The following is a 19,108-nucleotide window of genomic DNA, read 5'->3' on the forward strand; positions in this document are numbered from 1 at the left end:
AGAGCATCAGCCTGGGACGCTGAGGATCCAGGTTCAAAACCCTGAGGTCGCTAGCTTGAGTGCGGCCTCAACAGCTTGAGTGTGGGATCATAGACATGACCTTGTGGTTGTTGGCTTGAGCAAAGGTCATTGGCTTAAAGCCCTAAGTTTCTGGCTTGAGCAAAGGGTCACTGGCTCAGCTGGAGCCCCCTAATTAAGGCACATATGAGAAAGCAATCAATGAAAAACTAAAGTGCCACAACTACAAGTTGATGCTTCTCTTCTCTCTTTCTCTCTCCCTCTCGCTTAAAAAAAAAAAAAAAAGAAAAGAAAAAAGGCAGGAAATTTGATACAAAAGCCACCAGGATTCCCCGTAAGGAGATCGATAAAACATGGCGAGGGGTGCATTTTCAAACTAGACCTCTCTGTCCACCTCAGCTCCACTCAGGCCTCCAAGGACACTCTTATCCGTACCCCACCCCCTCTGTGAAAATGAAAGCTCATTGAGCCATGGCTACTGAGAGGAGCCAGTGATACAGCCTAGGGCAGGAAAAAGAGAAACACTGGCATTATTACTTAAAGGAGGGGTCCTGGATCACTTTAGACCCTGTAATGACCCCTCACTCTTGCGGGGTTTGAACTTCCTGCTGGTACCAACTTCTCACTTTCCCCGTAGTGTTGTGCCTGTGCCGTGACAGCCCCTCGACCTGCAAGGCCCTTCAGCAGCCAGGTCCTCTCAACTAGAAGGCGTCTATTCTCAAACACTGGGCGCTCCATTTCTACCTCGGGCCATTTATCTTCGTCTTCGGCAAACGTGCACGGTTCTTCCGTATCTCCTCTCTCCAGCCAGACCCCAGGCTCCCTGACTGCAGGGTTCATGATTGACTCATCTTTGCATTCATTACTCCTATGATCACAGCTAATAATAATACACAGTAGGTGTCTTACACATGTTTAATGAGGGAATGCATAATGAATGGATGGGATCTCAGATCTTAACTGTCTGGGAAGATACACGATGGCATTACAACCAGGTAAACGAGGTAAACTGCCATAAGAAATTCTTGGTTTCATCTATATAAGAGAGACATGCATTTGACTGATACCCACACTCATACAAACTCTTCATGTTGTTTTTGTTTGTGAGTTTGTTTGTTTGTTTTTTAGTGAGAGAGACAGAGAGAGAACAGAAGGAGGGAAAGACAGGCAGGAAGGGACAGAGATAAGAACCATCAACTCGTAGGTGCATCACTTCAGTTATTCATTGATTGCTTCTCATATGTGTCTTGACCAGGGGGCTCCAGCAGAGTGAGTGACCCCTTGCTCAAGCCAGCAACCTTGGGCTCAAGCCAGCGACCTTGGGCTTCATGCTAGTGACCTTGGGCTCAGCCAGCAACCATGGCGTCATGTCTGTGATCCCATGCTTAAGCCGATGAGCCCATGCTCAAGCATGCAACCTCGAGGTTTTGAACCTGGGTCCTCTGCGTCCCAGCCCCATGCTCTATCCACTGTGCCCCGCCTGGTCATGCATAAAGTCTTCATGTTTTTAATCAGGATTTCAGTGAACTACTAAATGACTTTCTTTTGAGGGAAACAGACAATTTTTCCTCGCCAGTTTCATATAACCCTCTGTCACAAAAGTGTGGGTAACCTGGAGATACATTTAATTTACTGTAATATAAAAATATTTACCACTATTGGAAATATATCAAATTCTGGAAGTCTGCTAAGTGTTCTATATCCACACATTCTCAGAACCATGCAGCAGAGTATCACTGTATTAAGACTGAGGAAACAGGCTGCCCAGCTAAATGACTTGGTGGTCACAGTTGCTAAGTGGAGGAATTAGGACTAAACTCAGGACTGGAGTAAATTTTGCATTTCTAATTGGGTCAAATTGTGGACCTCTGTTTCAGTTTTTTGTTTGTTTCCTTTTCCTGTTTTCACATTTCTTTTCTTTTCTTTTGGTTATTACTGTATATAGTTTGGTGAGGGTTAGGAGAGTCTTCTTTACTGCTCATATTTATAACTTTCTTCCTCCAGAGAGTTGCAAATTTTAAGCTACCGTATGTTATATTACCTCCAACCAGACAGTGAGATTTATGGTTTATTTTAATGTTTGTAATTGTTTGAGTTAATGAATGTTGACCTGGAAAAAAAAATCCTTTTATGCTAGTCTCTAACCATCTACAGAAAGAACTAAGGGTGCATGTTTCTTTGTTTAAATACTTTAATGAAATAATGAGCCTTTAGGTTTGACATGCAGCCTTCCTACTGAGATACACTGCTGTGAATGTTGTGCTTCTGACCCTACAGCAACCCTCCGCTCCCTCCAGTCGGCTCTTAAATTAAGGAGCCAATCCAATCAGTGCTGTTGCATCACCAATACAAATCCGAACTCTCTCCTAATGTGAGCTTGAAAAGTCTGCATCAGTTCACCATGAGAAGGACGTTTTCTGAATTGCTTTTACACAACATACACTATCCCGTTATCTTTTAATTCTTGCAACAACCCTTTAAAACATAATTTCACTTTACCAGGTGTGCAAACTGTAGCTCAACAGAGTGTCAGTAGCTAGGAAGTGACCTGAGGTCACATTAGTCGGAGCAGAGTAAGCAACTGGACCAAGGTGGGACTGATTACCAAGTCCAGGGTCTTTCTACTAGTCTAATGTACACACAAGAAAATTATTTAGCAAGAATTATGCAAAAAGATTGGGGGGAAACTGAACCCCAATTCTATTGGATTAAAAAATTAAAATCATAGAGCCAGAAGTGATTTTAGTGACGATCTAGTCCAACCTCCTTATTTAATAGAGAAACTGATGTAGATATATCACCTGAGGCCACCACAGCTAGTTAAGAGGTAGAGCTGTGATTCAGACCCAGACAAAGTCCAGTAACTTTCCCACTAGAATATATTGTCAGTCCTGGAGCTAGTTGCCTCACTAACCTCAGACTTAGCCAGGGTACCATGAATATTCATGTTATCGACAAAATAAAGCCATAGGTCTGGAGTTGAAGTGTGTATGTTGCCAGCCTGCTACCTCATCACTGCCGTGCTTGTAAAATTCATCCAGGCAGCTCCTGTTTCCTGTCTGTAATTTATCTGGAGATCTCTTGAGGGGCTGCACATCCTAAGTGCAAATTAGCAGCCTAGTCGGGTGTAAGGAAGAGGAGCCCCGAGTTTCATTCTAGGCTTTGCCTGACATTTCTCGCCTACAGCGCTGGGTACCGCTTCACCCTTCAGGAGGCATTAATTAGTAACTAGATTAAAAGTAACACTGTTTAAGCTTGACTCACCCTGCCCACAGGAACACCGTCAGACTTCAGCCAAGTTTATCTTACTGATTTGGAAGAATGAAGTGCCCCTCTGTGGCCCATCCCAGCTGGAGCACACATTGGTAGCGGCTCTCACAATCTTTCCGATGCTGTCTATCCCTGGCCTATGAGACCCTGGAACACTAGATTTCAAATCCTTGAGACGGGGAAGACTGTGACATTAATTTATGACAAAGTAGACCCATTAATAATATCATTTATCATTAAATTAGTCTTTTCTGAAACCTGGCACAGGGCCTGGCTCACAGTAGGTACTCAGTAAATACTGAATAAATAAATCATTGCTCCCAAACCTTGTATTATGTAATTACTCAGAATGAGGAAGGAAAGCAAGGCCTCACCCAACCTGTATGCCACTTGTTTGCCTTTAGCTTTTTTGTAGGCCTTATAAAAGGGCTGGTCTGAGAATAGTTATCCAATGCTAAGGGGACTGTGTTAGGAAGACTCAGGTTACTGGAGGACCCATCACCATCAAGTCAGGTAAATAACAGCCAATGAAAAATTGAGGACATATTCCAAATTAGACACCATGTTATGTGCTTGTAACTAGATGTTAGCCTTCAATAAAACTCAGCTAGATGGGCAGGGTAATCATTGCAACATTGTTATTTAAAAAGTATTGGAAACCTGAAATAGGTAGAGCTCGAGTCACAAGGAACTGGTGAGGAGGTTTCCCTGGAGAGCTGTGGATGGAGGGGTGGGGCTGCCTGAGAAAGGTTCTGGTAGGAGAGGTAAAGTAGGAAGGAGGGAAAGTCTTGTCTGGAGTGGGCGGGCAGCTTCGTGGCACTCCTGAACTCAATAAAAGATAGTAATTGCTATCACTTACTGAGTATGCCAAGAACTGTATTGGGTACTTATGTCTGTGACCTCGTATCCCATACCCTTCCGGGAGGCAGGAATCATTTTCGTTATTTTCCAGCAGAGGAAGGGTTAAATGACTGGCCAGAGGGCTAATGAGCTGGAACTGGGAGATGAGCAATGCTGTTGTTCAGGTCTTCAGACACCGCCCTGTAGGTCCACGAGAGTTCTGCAGTGGTACATACAGTCAGCTGAGGTGGCTGAAGCCTGTTCAGGTCCGCGCACCTGCTGCAGCCAGAGCGGCTGCTCTTTGATCCACTTTACAGCTAGACTTTCACGTAAGACTTTAGTTGAATAAGGGTATGCTGCTAAAAAAAAAAAAAAAAAAGAAGAAAACTTGCTGTAATTGAACAAATTAGTTTCTTGGGGTTCTATTCTGCAATTTCGTCAACATGAGAGATAATTGCAAGTTGACTGTATTGAGCAGAGCCTGAAATATGCACATCAAATAAAGAAAAACATTCAGACCACACATCTTTCCATCCTGAGCCAGCAGAAACCTGCCGAGCGCGGGGGCCGAGGCACGGTGTGGTGCAGACGGGCAGACCTGCCGCCGAATGCCAGCTGAGAGCGGTTCCTTCCAAAGGCATCGGCAGCTAGAGGACCCCGGGCCCAGTTCCCATCGGGCCCTGCCGTCGTACTCATTTCTCTGCTGAAAACTGTGTGCCACAGCCCCGTTACTGCCTCAGCATGGCCCCCACTGACAGCAGAGACAGCTCTCCTGCTGTCAGCTACGAGCAAAGATAAAGTGGCTCTAATAAGAGTGGGGTCATTTGTGATGCACTTTTAATTGGATCAATTTGCTCTCAAGCATAAATCTTTGCAAATCGAATGCACTGTCATAATCAGAACATGGGGCTTGTCTCCAGGTAAGAAGCACAAGGCAAACTAATTCAACATCTCTTTATCTCCTTCCTGATCCTTTGGCAGCGATTACAACAGAAGCAAAAAAAAAAAAAAAAAAAAAAAAAAAAAAAAAAGAAAAGAAAAACATCCACCACCAAAAATACAATTTTGAGTAGCTCAGCTTCGCAAATTGTTTCCATGAAAGCAAGGTGACAGCTCTCGGCCTGCCATCAGCCCTGCACCGAGCGAGCAGGACACGCTGCTTCGCAAACGCCCAAGCTGGAGGAACACGGTCACAAACTCCCTCACCCACGTCGGTGTGGAAAGAGTAAGCCGCCTTCCTTTTTTGAGCTGTAGCGATAAGGACACAGCAGATGGTGAAGGCTCAGTTTAGAACACGGTGTTGGTGGCTCTGGACCTCGGGGGCTGGCTCTGTACATGTGCACGTGGAAATAAGAGCTGAATTATCTTTCCATATGGTGCTCTCTGGCTGAATTCTGACCTGGGTAGATCTCTGAGGCTCTCAGAGAATGCAGTGTCAGACACGGGACCCGAACCGCACGTGACCACTTCCCACCTCCTCCCCTCACCAACCCCTATTAAATGAAGAGACGAACACCAGTGATGAAGAAACAGTTATCAATTATTTAATGCTCGACAGAGGAATGGAAATAAACCTCCAAACCAAGTATCACACGCTACTTGAGGAAAACACAGAATCAGGACCCAACAGTTTTACTAATGACGTGTGTCCACCTCCCCACCGCTGGCGCTGGCCCGTGCCGGACAGTTCCTCGGACAGCTCTCGGCACAGGTCGGTGCAGAGGGAGTGAGGGAAATGAGCTCTGGAGACTATCCCAGTGTCTGCTGTGACCATATTTGCGTTTTCATTTGTTTATTCCCATCTTCCAATGTTTTGGCATAATTCTAATCCATATGCTCCTCTAAAAAGAAAGCGATTTCCAGATTAATGTCCTCGACATTGACACCAACTAAAGAGGGTCAATGCCCTCTCTGTCACATCTGCAGTTAGGGACTGATCAGAGATGGCACGGAACACCCGGAGCCAAGAGGCACTGCTTCCCAAAGGGACTATGTATCTCCCTTGGTGGCACTGGAGGAAGGAGCTTCCACACTGGTGAAGGTGATCAGACCTGAGATATCATGCTACACGGACGTGATGTCTGAATGTCACTGAGTGATGGAGCAGACCCCACTGGAACATGCACCCCAGGAGCACGGTGTCTAAGAGAAAGTGTCACAGATGAAATGTATTATACAGGAGGGAAATGATGGACCAGGGCGTTCAAAGCCAGAAGAGAGGAAAACCAGTGGGGGTGCAGTCGATGCAAGGGCAGATTTCAGATACGGGGCACAAGGCTTTCTACTGAAGACGTGAAGGCCCAAGTTCTCATCGGACTCCAGCCAACCCCAGTGTGGGTCCCGTCGCAGGCAATGCATCTGAGAAAGCTCTAAATTGAGGGGGGAAATAATGCAAATTAAAAAAAAACCTAAAAATTTCTAGGACTAGCCAGCTGGAATCAGGACAGGGGCTAGGTCTACTCTACAGTCCCAGCGACAAGCAAAGGAGGAATGGGGAAGGGAGGCTGGCTGGGGTGCGGAAGAAACCCCTCTTCTTCATGCCCTAGGGGGTGGAGTATCTTCTCAGGTGGTAGCTGTAAATCTTGATGCAGTGATCCCAACAGTCCAGGACCAGCAGCTGCCCCTTAGGGGTGAGGGCGATGCCCACGGGACAGGTAAGCCCCTCTCGGATAAGGACACTGTAGCCCCCGCCCTTAGGAAAGTGGAGGATTTCCTTGCGACTGCTGTCAGCCACGATGAGGTCCCCGCGAGCATCCACACACATGCCCGCGATGCAGCGGAAGTCCTCGTTCTCCGAGAAGAAGTGGCTGATCTGGCGGCCCAGCTGCCCGTCGGGGCCCACGGAGCCGATGGAGAAGCCGCCCTCCAGGTGGTGCTCATTCTGCCGATTCTCCAGGTTGAGGCCCAAGCCCTGGGTGAAGTAGACGGTGCCCTCGGCGTCGCAGGTGACGAACTTGGGGCGCACGGCGCTGCAGAGGCAGCTGTACTTGACCACCCCCGCTCCTCGGTCCACGGTGAAGCACCAGAGCTTCCCCCCCTCCACGTCCGTGACCACGAACTGCCCGGACGGGAGGGCGGTGATGCCCCAGGGCTTGCTCAGCTGGCTCCTGTGGCAGGCCACACAGTGGCCGTCCAGGGTGTACACCTTGAGGGAGTTGTCATAGCTGTCAGTCACGCCAATGAGCCCGTGGCAGTTCATGGCCACCGAGAGCGGGGTGAGGTTGGGCAGGTCGGCGCCCAGGAAGCTCAGCACGAAGCTGTCGATGCCGCTGGGGCTGCGGCGGATCTCCTTCAGGAAGCCCTTGCGGGTGAACACCTGTATGCGGTAGTTGCCGCGGTCGGCGACCAGCACCTCGCCCTGGCCGGTCACGTAGAGGCTGACCGGCAGGTTGAACATGCCCGGAGTGCTGCCCTTGGCGCCCATCTTCTTGAGGAAGAGACACTGCTGGATCCCGGCGGCCGCCTCGGGGCCCCGCTGCTTGGCCGGCGAGGCCCGGGGGCTGGCCGCCGCCTCCTCGGGGCTCATGTCCATCTCTCTGAACGTCACGGAGCTCGAGGCCGCCGAGGCTGCCGCCTCCATGGCCCAGGAGTCTTCCATGTTGACCGTCCGGGGCTTCTTCACGGCCTGGCCGATCTGCAGGGGGCCCACGTGGCCGACCTTGAGGAGCTCCACGTCCTGCAGGGTGAGCTCCCGGGGCAGGCTGGCGGTGAGCTCGGGCTCCTCCTCGTCCGCCGCCTCCTCCAGCAGGACGACGTCGGCCTGCTTGACCTTGGCCAGGAAGTAGTCGCAGCGGGACACGGCCTGCACCTCGGCCACGTTGAGCAGGTAGCTCTGCTCCTCCACCGCTTGGCTGTTGCACTTCTCGGCCTCGGCCAGGGAGCCCGTGAAGAACTTGCGGGAGCGGGCCAGCTCCTCCTGGACCCGGCGCTCCTCGTGCCCGTACTCCTGCAGCACGGCCTTGTACCGGGCCTGCAGGTCCCTGGACACGCCTTCCAGGGCCGCCTTCCGCCGCTGCAGCTCGGCCACCAGCTCCCGCAGGTGGGCCAGCTTCTCGCCGAACTCCCGCCGCCGCTCCTCGGCCGCCTCCTTGACGGGGAGCGTGCAGTGGCCGGGCGGCTGGTGCTCGGCCTCCCGGCAGGGCTCGCACAGCACCAGGCCGCAGGTCCGGCAGAACTGCCGGGGCAGCCGGCGCCCGCAGGCCCGGCACAGCAGCAGCCCCACGGCCTCGCTGAGCCCCGCGGTGTCGATGATCTTCAGCACCGTCAGGTTGTCCGTCAGCTGCGCCAGGCTGGTGATGCGCGTGATCTTGCTGCAGAAGGGGCAGCGCACCCCGTTGATGCTGCTCGCCAGCAGCTTCTCCAGGCACTGGCGGCAGATGGTGTGGCCGCAGTGCAGGAGCTTGGGCCGCAGCTGCTCCTCCGTGAAGGACTCCATGCAGATGGGGCACTCCAGCACCTCCCGGAGGGCATCCAGGTTCAGGTGAGACGCTGCCGCCGCCGCGGCCATGGCGCTTCCGGTGGAGGGTCCTGCTAGCACGGCCCAGGACGGAACAGCTCACCAGTCATGCTCCAGAACACCAACTCTGCGAGAGAGAAAAGGAGGCATTATCCCGCTGCCTACACAAACAACCTCACTCAAGAAACACCCCGAGAGCAGCTGCCATGGCCCGGCCAGTCATCCCCTTATTAAACAACGTTTATGGAGGTCCCCCGTGTTAGCGGATGGGAACACACTGGGAAACAAGACAGACAAGGCATCGCAGTGGATAAAATTCAGGTTCTGGAGTCTCTGATACTTGCTTGTGTGACCCAAAGGAAGGAAGCTAAGCTCCCCAAAGCTCAGTGTCCTCATCACCCATCTATACAATTGAAATAACCATGGTGCTTGCTTTGTATGGTTTTTGGAAGGGTTAAATAGCATAGTGACTATGATGCACTTAGTATAGCACCTGACAAGTAGTATCTCGAGAAGTGCTGGTGATCATTTTTATATCTTACGTACAACTCTCGATTCATAGGAGAAAAGCATAGGACAATGACCCACAGGAAAGAATTACAAAGTTCTGCCAGAGCGCAGGGGATGGAGTAACGACTTCTACCTAGAGGAGGGGAGGTGGGCTTCCCGGAAGCTGTGACACTCCTGAGATATGTCATCAAGAAAAAACAAGGCAAAGAGGGAAAAAGGCCTTTTAAGCAAAGAAAACTGTGTGAGCAGAAGCATGGCTTATTTTATCATGTTATATAGAGTTTATCGTGCCACGTTTGGGGGCCTAGGAATCACCCGGAGAAATAGAAAATTATGATGACTGGCAAAACATTAGATCAGAAAAATATATGTATTTTCCATTCATTTTTTTCTCCTAACTACTCACCTGCCCACCCATCTAAGACTAGATACCATGTACTGTACTAGATACTGAGTTTTTCAGGATACAAGTTCTGTCCTTCAGATGCTCAAACTTCAGGAAAGGAGACAAGAATACAGGTAAATAATAATCAAGGCAAAAAGTAGTATCGTGAATGAGAGACAAACCACGTGGGATGGAGGCCAAGAGGGAGTCACCCTAATTTCAAGGGAAAGGAGGTTTTTCTGACACACACATGTGGAAACAGAGGAAAAGGACTTCCAGGAAAAGGGAGGCTACAAGCATGGAAAAGGACAGGACTTGAGGGAATTAGAAAGAGAACAGAGGGCACATGGCCTCTCTGGGTCTGTTTCTCATCTGTCCCGCCTTCATGAGCTCAGTGTAAGCATTAAGTGAGATAATACGGGGGGGGGGGGGGGTATATAAAATGCTAAGACTTGAATCAGCACCAAACAGTTCTTCAACAAATTTGTTCTCTTGCCTCTCATCCTTACGTTAAAATTGTGGGAGTATACAGGGGGTTCACGCTGGGGAATGATTATAAGAAGTCTTTACAGCCAAAGCCCTCTGACCTTCGTTCTGATGGGCAGAATGAAGCTATGCCCATTTTGGCGCAGGGAACTGATACGAGCTAAGTTAGAATGGCGTGGGGGAAAGGGCAGAGCAGCTAGCTTGGAAGCTCCTACGAAGTGCCTGGTAGAAGTCCTGGGGGGCCTGAAGTAGGGAGCAGGTGGTGGAAATAGAAAGAAGACACATTTGAGCAATAGCCCAGAAGTGTAATCCCTGAGACTTGTAAACTGAGTGGATGAGAGTGGGGAGGTAGTGGAGCTACGAGAGCCAAAGACTCGAGCCCAGCTGATTTTTAAAATGGTAGTGCTTTATCAAGACAATTTATTTCAGGCCTGGAACACCGTGGCTTCACGCCATGCAGGCCATGAGTACTCCCCACCCTCCCCGAGCCACATATGCTCGGGAAGCAGAACCACAGAGTCGCAGTGCCCGGCCGCCTTATGTCACTGTCAATTTATACCCCAAATTAGAATGAATAGATTTAGCAAGATGAGGCACGTGGATAAATTAATCTCTTCTTAAATTCAAATTCTGCAGCTGCACCTGTGCCATCTCATGATATGCAGATGGTCAAACCATCAAGGGAGGGGGGCGGGCGGGACAAGTTAGCTTAGTTTTCAGGACCATGTAGCAAGCTGGGGAAAGCTTTGCAAGTGACATCAACCCTTTTCCTGGGCATATAGAAGAGGAGTCAGTGCAGAGATACATTTTACCAATTTCCCCATATTTAGTTTTGGTTTGCAAACTGACCAATATTCAGCAGCTGATAGGCACAATTTATCTAACGTCAATCCTTCCTCCCTGAAATCTATTTCTCTTCTGCTGGACAGGAAATAGTATACATCTAGTACCTACTATGTGCTAGACACTATGCTAAATGCTTCAGATAATCTCATTTCACCCTCATAATGCCCCTTTGAAGTAGGTACTATTATTATTATCCTACTTCACAAAAGAGGAAACCAAGGCTCAGAAACACTGGCTCCAGGTCACACAGCTCAGACTTGGTGGAACACTGCAGAACAGAGATTTTTAACTTTGCTTAACCCAACATCACTTCAAGCTATACTTTTTAACTGTCATGTAACACTTTTTAACAAGTATTCTCTAGACTGTACTCTGGTAAATGCAACCTTGTAGCATATAGAAGGAACAACAGTACTATAAAATTTAGCTGCTGAGTGACCCACTCCTACACAGCAACCCAGCAACCTGTTAGGACTCAAATCTATGCCTCAACAAAATAACACATTACCACATATCATGCACCTGAAAGGTCTCGTGTAAAAATCTGAAACTGTAAATGCTGAATTCTGAGATGCCATGGGTCCGGGGGCAACAGAACAGAGGAACACGCAGAAACCTGCACTCAGGAGCCGTGCAAAGCTTCTCAGTTCCAAACCAATGGAGCTGCTTCAGTCTCCCGTCATCTGGGACCACAGACTGAAGGCAGTATTGGGAGTCTGGGTCCAAAGCATGTTACCTTACAAAGCACAGGGACATCTGTGCTTCCCAGAGCTGGCACTTCAGATCTGCTCACTAACAAGTCGGCCAAGTTGTAAAAATACCAACAGTTCTTTCCCTAGATTTCTGGAATGCCCTACCACTCCCTTCAATTGAAAAACTTCCTGTCTCCCTGTCTCAGCTATCCACTTTAAAAAGTGGACTGGCTATGCCCACATCCACACTCAGAGTTACCTCAGCTGTCTGCACCTTCTCTAGGCTCTCTGAGGCCGAAGACAATGTCAAGGATTCCTTCCCCAAAGTGTCCAGGCTTTTGCCAAGGAAATGTGAGTGCCCGTCATGAAAGCATCGACGTGGAATAGCCTCCCTCGAACTTTGAAAAGCCTGAACCATGCCTCCCATTTCTGTGACTTGGGGATGCAGGGTCCTAGCTTTAATGGAGCTATGACATAGCCAGATACAGCTTCTCTCTCCCAGAAGGGAACATCTGGTCATCACTGTTAATGCTAAGAATGATTCGGATGGAAATTCCATCAGAACTTAGTTTCCCCAAAAAGACTAGCCGGGTGAAGGGACTGTCTTACCATCCCAGGACATTAAGTCAGCTGCCCATTCTTTGCCAGCTAGAAAATCTACAACCCGCCCCACGTGTGATTTATAATCTTGGCTGCCTTCAAGAAGCTCTGAATGTTTCCTGTTCCTCTGTACTGTTAACTCCTGTCCTCTCAGCTCCGTTTAGCCTGCTCCTCTGATCTCATAACTGATACTGCACACCCATGAGATGCCAGCCCAGCTCCTCAGCTCCAGGTGAGACCCCGCCCCTTCGGCTGTGTGACCTACAGCTCCGCTGACGCAGGAAAGTTGTATAGTCACACCCTCGCCTGATCCAGTCACTTCCGGTACCATCAGGCTTTCCCAGCCAGTGACGTCAATAACCAGAGTAGCAGAAACACACACACACACACACACACACACACACACACACACACACCAACAACAAAAACACCTATGAAATCAGAAACCTGGAATCAAATGAGCACTGTCATTTACAAGTTGTGAGACACTAGGCAAGTTATTCAACCCCACTAAACACACTTTCTTTTTTATTGAAAAGCTACCATGACCACCAGGGATAATGCATACAAAGAGCTCAGCCCGGCCACTGGTAGGTATGCACTGAAATGATGCTGAGTAGCAATCAGGGTCAGTATCAACAATGCTAACTAGTACGAGTACTAACAAAACTCAGTTTGCAAATTGCATTTGGAAAGGATGAAGGCTCTTTCCCTTCATGACATGCAAAGATTAAGAGAGGGACTGGTCAGCTTTGAAGGGATCTAACTGAGGACACTAACTAGCCATCCTAGAAACTTTTGGGCAAGTCAATTCACGGCTTCTCTTGCTCAGAAATGAGCTGCCGCCGCTCATTCTTGCAGGGACTAACTATGGAATGCCACAACAGCAGTGATTCCGAGGAGCCCCGGATGCGCAGCCTGAGACAGGGGAGAGAAATCCAGACTTCACTGATCAGGCGGCAGGACCAGGACAGAGTGGGCTCCGGAATCTGGCTCCCCAGATTCCCCCAGATTTCAGCCCCAGCTCTCCCAGTTATCCTGGAGGCTGAGCAGCTGACCTAACCTCTCTAGTTCTCAGCTTACCTAAGAAAAACGGCTTCCAGTACTCTCATCACAAGGCGATTGTAAAAATTAAACGAGCTGATGTGTGTACAGTGCTTAGTACAGTACCCAGCGAGGTATGCAATTAACTGTGCAGTAAATAATGGTATTTACAGTGGCAGTGTGGCAAGGGCCACCACCCAGCCAATAGCAAGAAACCGACAGGCACTTTTCTAAGGGCAGGCCATACCCACGACATCCGACTCATACACTCCAAATACAAACATTCGGAGCCTTCCTTGGAGACTGTTTCACCTGACCTCAGACTCAAAGGCTGAGCGATGACCTCGGGCCTCGACCTGCACCAGCACTGGACCCCACCATGGTTGTGGTTTCCCAGACGCCTCTCTTTCTGTGCCCCTCTCAGCCCCGGGGGCTGTGAGCAAAACTGGAGAGCTTGAAGCAATTAAAGAAATCTTTACCGAGTACCTACTCTGAGTCAAGCCCATGAAAACACTGGAGATAAAATTTCAAGCAAAAACAGACCTGAACGGAGCTCTTCACCTGAAAAACCAGAAAGCATGTAACGTAGTTCTACATTTCTTTTCACAAGACACCAAGGTCTGTCCTGCTGCTGACGCCCTGCCCTTCTTCGCCTGGGTCTTCTGCAAGGCTTATCAAATTTCCTTTCATGACAGCTTTCTAAACTGAATTTTTCTCCTGCACTTGAATGGAATCAGATGCATCAAGCGCATGGCCTTGTCCAGGTCACCAATGGTCACTCTCTGGGAGTGGCTAGCCAGACTGATGTTAAGGAAGTCAGTGAGGACCCCACTTGACACCCTGTCCCATGAAGAGGATTCTGAGAGTTATGTGGGGGCACTTAAGGCACCTTGAAAACAGCTAGGATAAACTCAACAAGTCGGGGCTTACAGGGAAACATAGGATTGACCTCAAAGCTGTGCCTGTCTGGGACACATGACACCCAAAGGAAATGCTTTGGGAAAGGAAGCTTTAGCTAGACTATGTCAAGGACAAGATAAATCAACAATAGTTTGCTGGAAAATGCCTCTCTGTATTCTGTCTTTCCTCTGAAACTGAAGGACCTAGAAAGGTTCCCTTGCATCTTCCACAAATATTGGGTAATGTTAATGATGTCATGTGACTCAAAGAATGTAGGACAAGGGGGAAAAATAAATGGCCTTTCTCAGGGGACACCCAACTCATCTTGACCCACTCAACTTTCTTTCAGTTCCTTTCTCTGCATATACCAACGTTCATTTAATCATGAACTTTTGATTACAGGTTCAGGAAGCAGATCCTGGGGAAGGTACAAGAGGGGATGGGAGTTTGGGGGAGCCACGTGGGGACCACTTAAGAGTCACAGAGATTTGGTGAATCAACACTCAGTTCCCTCCCAGCACCCCCTTCCTCTCATAATCGCTACCTCTCATAAAACTACCATTTACGAATGCCAGGCACCTTTTATACGTATCTCTTGTCCTCGTAATACCTATTTGAATATGTTACTCCTCTTTATAAAAAAGGAAACCAAGGCTCAGAGAAAGGCAATCCGTACAAGGTCTCAAAGCTGATAAATAGTAGAACTGAAGTTCAGATCCAAACGTGTCCACTCCCAGCCATCAAACCACATCGCTCAAAAGACAGCACAGCTCCCAAGCTGGTTCGGCTCTAGGCAGTCTGGCTGAACGTCTGGTAAATGCACCTAGGAATGATTTTTAAACGACTGCCCAACCAGAAGCACATCGTGGAGGGAGTGTCACAGAGGCAGCACATCGGTGTGCATGGACAGCGATCCACTTCAAGGACCTTAGGAATGTTTGACTACCAACCACCCTCCAGATGTAAATGTGTGGGTTCTTTAGTGTTGGAAATGGCTCTCTAAATGAAATTAAGTATAATGTAACTAAGGAGTCAGCCAGAACTGGGCTTGCATCCCTGCTTTGCCATTTGTCCTTGGTGAATCTTTTAACTTAATACTTTTGTCATCTGTAAAATGGGGAATGATACCTAGATTACTGGCCAGGTCATTGACAGGTAACCAGGGATAATGCACGTAATAAGCACGCAATAAATGGTAGCTATTTGTATTGAAAAGGATGGCGGCCGATAAGGGCAAGCACTTGCCCAAGATCACCTAGTAAATCAGCAGCAGAGGATGGATTTTGTGGACTTCAAGCCTCTGATTCCCAGGCTGATTCAGTTTCCATGACATATTGTCCTTAAGGGGGTGTGTGAATATTCCAGCTAAGTCTTGCCTTCTGGTCCAGTCCCACTGTGTTTCTGAAATTCAGCAACGCTATAGCTAGTCCTGGAGCGGACTGGCAAGTGCTGTTAACCCGTGCAGGGAAGAAACCCAAGAGCTGTCAGGACAGTAGTTATGACTGTCTTCAGCCTGTCTCTGCTCTGAGGAGTTTTTTCAAGCCAGTGATCTCCATCCCTCACCTTCTGGTCTCTTACACCTCATCCTGTCTACTAACCTACAGCTCCTTCCCTTATCTACCCACAGGTCCTGGTCTAAGAGCAAATCAAGGACAAAGTTCAAGGCTGCTCCCTACCTAGTCAGATGGATTTATCCGTGTAGAGTTCCATTCGATATTCAGCAACACTCACTGGGCAATCCTTCCATGAGTGGGGAACTGGCTGAGCTCAGGAGACGCAGCAGTCCCAGCAAGAACAAAGCCAGGGGAGGGGAGCATGCAGGGTTACAGTGATCGGAGTGGGAGCCTAGCCCTGTCACCCCTTGCTGCGGAACCTTGGACAAGTCCCGTCCCTACGTGTAATACTGAACATAGTACAGCCTGCTTAGCAGGGCCATTATGAAAACCAAGTCAGGGTCAAGATCAAGTCAGGATTTGAATCCAGGGTACCCCACTCCAGAGTAGGGTTCCTCAACTGTGGCACTGTTGACATTGGGACAGATAATTCTTTTTTTTTAAATTATTTTTATTTTTATTTATTTATTCATTTTAGAGGTGAGAGAGAGAGAGAGAGAGAGAGAGAGAGAGAAGGGGGGAGGAGCAGGAAGCATCAACTCCCATATGTGCCTTGACCGGGCAAGCCCAGAGTTTTGAACCAGCGACCTCAGTGTTCCAGGTTGATGCTTGATCCACTGCGCCACCATCGGTCAGGCCGGGACAGATAGTTCTTTATTGCGGGGACTATCTAGTGCAGTGAAGGATGTTGAACTGCATCCCTGGTGTCTACCCACTAGAGGCCAGTAGTACCCCACACCCCAATTGTGACAACCAAAAATGTCTCCAGACATTGCCAAATGCCCCTCAAGGGGACAAAATCACCCTGGTTAGGGACCACTGCTTCAGAACTTGGCACAGGACTAAATGCTCAATACATAAAAATGCCCCCTGTCTCTCAGCCCAATCTCTTCATTCACAGAGCCCCTGCCTCTTTGAGCTGTAAGGGACCTTATAGAGGAATTAATTCATCTCCTTATGTAACTGATGAGGAAAACAAGGCGAGATCATGTTCCCCTCATTCCCTGGAGGCCTCCCATTCTATCTGCCATCCCAGCTCGGAGGGACAGGCAGGTGAAGCTTAGGGGGGATGACCTTGAATAGCTTCCTGCTTCGTGCCCCCTTTGGCCACTCTCTTCTGCCCCCCATCCTCCCACCTGCAGCAGGCCTGGGTTTACAGTCAAGTCAGTGGCGGAACCGAGGCTGCCTCATGAAAAGTGAGCTTTTGACTAATGAGTGAGGGAAATTCAGCCGCTCACAGAGAAAGTCGGGCTCCTTCAGGACTTTGTTGCCGAATCCCCCAAACGCTGCTAAACTTCATCGACTCGTGGTTTCATACATTACTTCCAGGTCCTTGAGCCCCTGGAACCCTCTCTGCTTCCCCTGCAGACTTCAGGAAAATTCCTTTAGCAGCCCATAATACAAATTCACAAATCTATTCAGAGTACTTTAATTCTACGGCCCAGTTAATGACATCCCCACCCCACCATTGAATCCACCCCAAATCCAGTTCCCCACCCTCTTTCAGTACAGAATTCAAGTCCTTAGGGCTCCATATTGCAACCCTCACCAATTCTTCACTCACGTGCCCCAAATCCCTGACATAGATTCCTTTCATCTGTTTTCAGATCTCTGCAGCCCTCCACCCTGCACCCCAGTTCAACACCCTGATTCCCACGCTGAGCTTTCTGTCCTCCCTGCACTGGTCCCCCAATTCCCCCAGGCAATCTGCCGTCCTCCCACCTGGCGCCTTCCTCTCTTACCCACCCCCATCTCATGTATGTATTGTCATCGAGCCTTCACCGGGTCCCTTCTTGACAACGAGACACTGCTTCTCCCACAAACTCGCCCCCTCAATTTTTCCCCAGGTCCCACCCAGAGAATGCTTCCTCCTTCTCGATTACGACAGCCCCTAACCCTGCTCCCTCTGACTTCAGAGCCTACAGCCACCGAACCCTAGCGCCCCCGGATTCGCTCAAATCCCCTGAGATTCTGCACCCCAAATGTCATCAGGACTTCCACGTTTCCTTCATATTTTTTTCAAAATTCTGCACCCTGATCCTTCAAAGGCCTTCAGATCCCCTCCCATCCCCCAGATGCTGCACCCGGTCGCTCCTCGGGGCCCCCACATTGCCGCATACCTCCCAACGTGCTGCACCGCGAAGCGTCTCTCGGAGCCCCTCGCTCCGCGCACGGAGCTGCACGTCCTCCGGCTCCTCAATCCCATGGAATCCCTCCCACCCCCCGCGCGCCTGCCCGCTCACAGCCCCACCCCCCACCCTGGTCCTGACCCTCAGATCCGGTCCGGATACCCAGCCATTCCGGCGTGGGAGGCTGCTGTACGGCCCCCACTCCCCACGGCTCACCCGCGGCCCCTTACTCCCGCAGTAGTCCCTCCGCTCCGACCCTCTTCCCGCCCCCTACCTGACCGCCTGCGGCTCCGACGAGTCAACCGCCTCCAGCCCACCCACCCGCTACCCTCTGCGCAAGCGCCGCAGCGAACCCCTTGGCAGGCGCCAATTCGCAGAGCCACCTGTCTGTCACTGGACCCTGCTTTCCTGAGGCATGCTGGGGCTTGTAGTCTGTCAGGCCCGAATGTCCGAGCCCAGCGGCTGGGTAGGAGCAAACTGTTAGCTGAGAACTGTGGACCTTGACAAATACAATCTTTCGTTGAGCTTTCTGTCTCCATTGTAGAGATAACGAAACCGGGGCGAAAAGGGCCTGCCTGAGTTTGCTCAGAGAGTTGGGAGCTAAACCCGACTCCAACTTGTGTCCTAACCCTTTTGCTAGATCCTGACCTTCAGGAGTGGTAGTCCCCAGCAAAGCCATGGCACCCTCTGAATGAACCTCAGCTTTCCTTTCTGAGAAATGGGCGGAGGGAAGAATGCAGCTTACACTCCGGAGCAAGTACAGAACCTGGACTCACTTAGAAAGGTAGTGCTTCTGGGCCCCTGTTTCTCCCTGTGACACACCGACGCCCAGAGCCGTGTTTATCTGATGAACAAATTACTCTTTCGAAAGAGTCTTTTGCCTACTGGGTTGGGAGGCACCCTCGGCAGAGGTAGGTATGGGAACACACTCTGTAGCTTCTGTCCCTGCAGACTAAAGCTGTCGGGAAACTCAAACCCCAGTGTGGCTTTGGGTAGCAGGGAAAGGCTAGGGTCTTCCCAGCTGGGAGGTGGTCTGGCCAAGACCAGGAAGGACCTGTGGCTCCTTAGTTTGGGGCCACTTACTGGTTTTTGCAGGTGACCATATAGTTTAGCTTAGGAGCAGGAAGGGATTTGCTGTAGAATGCGCTGGGACTTGAAATTCCATGTAGGTATTTGACCCTGGATAATGAGAAAACAGCAAACAAACACAGTAATGAAACTACACTCTTGCAGTGCTTAGTATCTGACTGCAGCTAAACACTTCACATGCTTGGCTCACTTAATCTTCACAAAGGCCCGTGAGATAAGCAAACTGAGGC

General features: G+C 49.6%; 2 protein-coding genes across 7 annotated transcripts in view; one reads left to right on the top strand and one right to left on the bottom strand.

The window, feature by feature from the left end:
- ASTN2 (astrotactin 2) overlaps positions 1-19,108 on the top strand; it is a 907,524-nt gene that overhangs the window by 672,881 nt on the left and 215,535 nt on the right. The window lies entirely within an intron of this gene.
- TRIM32 (tripartite motif containing 32) lies at positions 5,651-18,108 on the bottom strand. 2 transcript variants are annotated; one of them, XM_066367325.1, is made up of 2 exons: positions 18,064-18,108; positions 5,651-8,711 (listed from the first exon to the last, which is right to left on the bottom strand). In XM_066367325.1, exon 2 carries the CDS (start codon positions 8,633-8,635, stop codon positions 6,671-6,673), a length of 1,965 nt encoding a protein of 654 aa, XP_066223422.1. In that variant the 5' UTR covers positions 8,636-8,711; positions 18,064-18,108; the 3' UTR covers positions 5,651-6,670. The 2 variants fall into 2 exon arrangements, with proteins under 2 accessions (XP_066223422.1, XP_066223423.1); XM_066367326.1 differs by lacking the exon at positions 18,064-18,108 and adding an exon at positions 17,781-17,846.

The sequence above is a fragment of the Saccopteryx leptura genome, chromosome 2 (assembly GCF_036850995.1).
Source record: "Saccopteryx leptura isolate mSacLep1 chromosome 2, mSacLep1_pri_phased_curated, whole genome shotgun sequence".
Taxonomy (NCBI): Eukaryota; Metazoa; Chordata; class Mammalia; order Chiroptera; family Emballonuridae; genus Saccopteryx; species Saccopteryx leptura.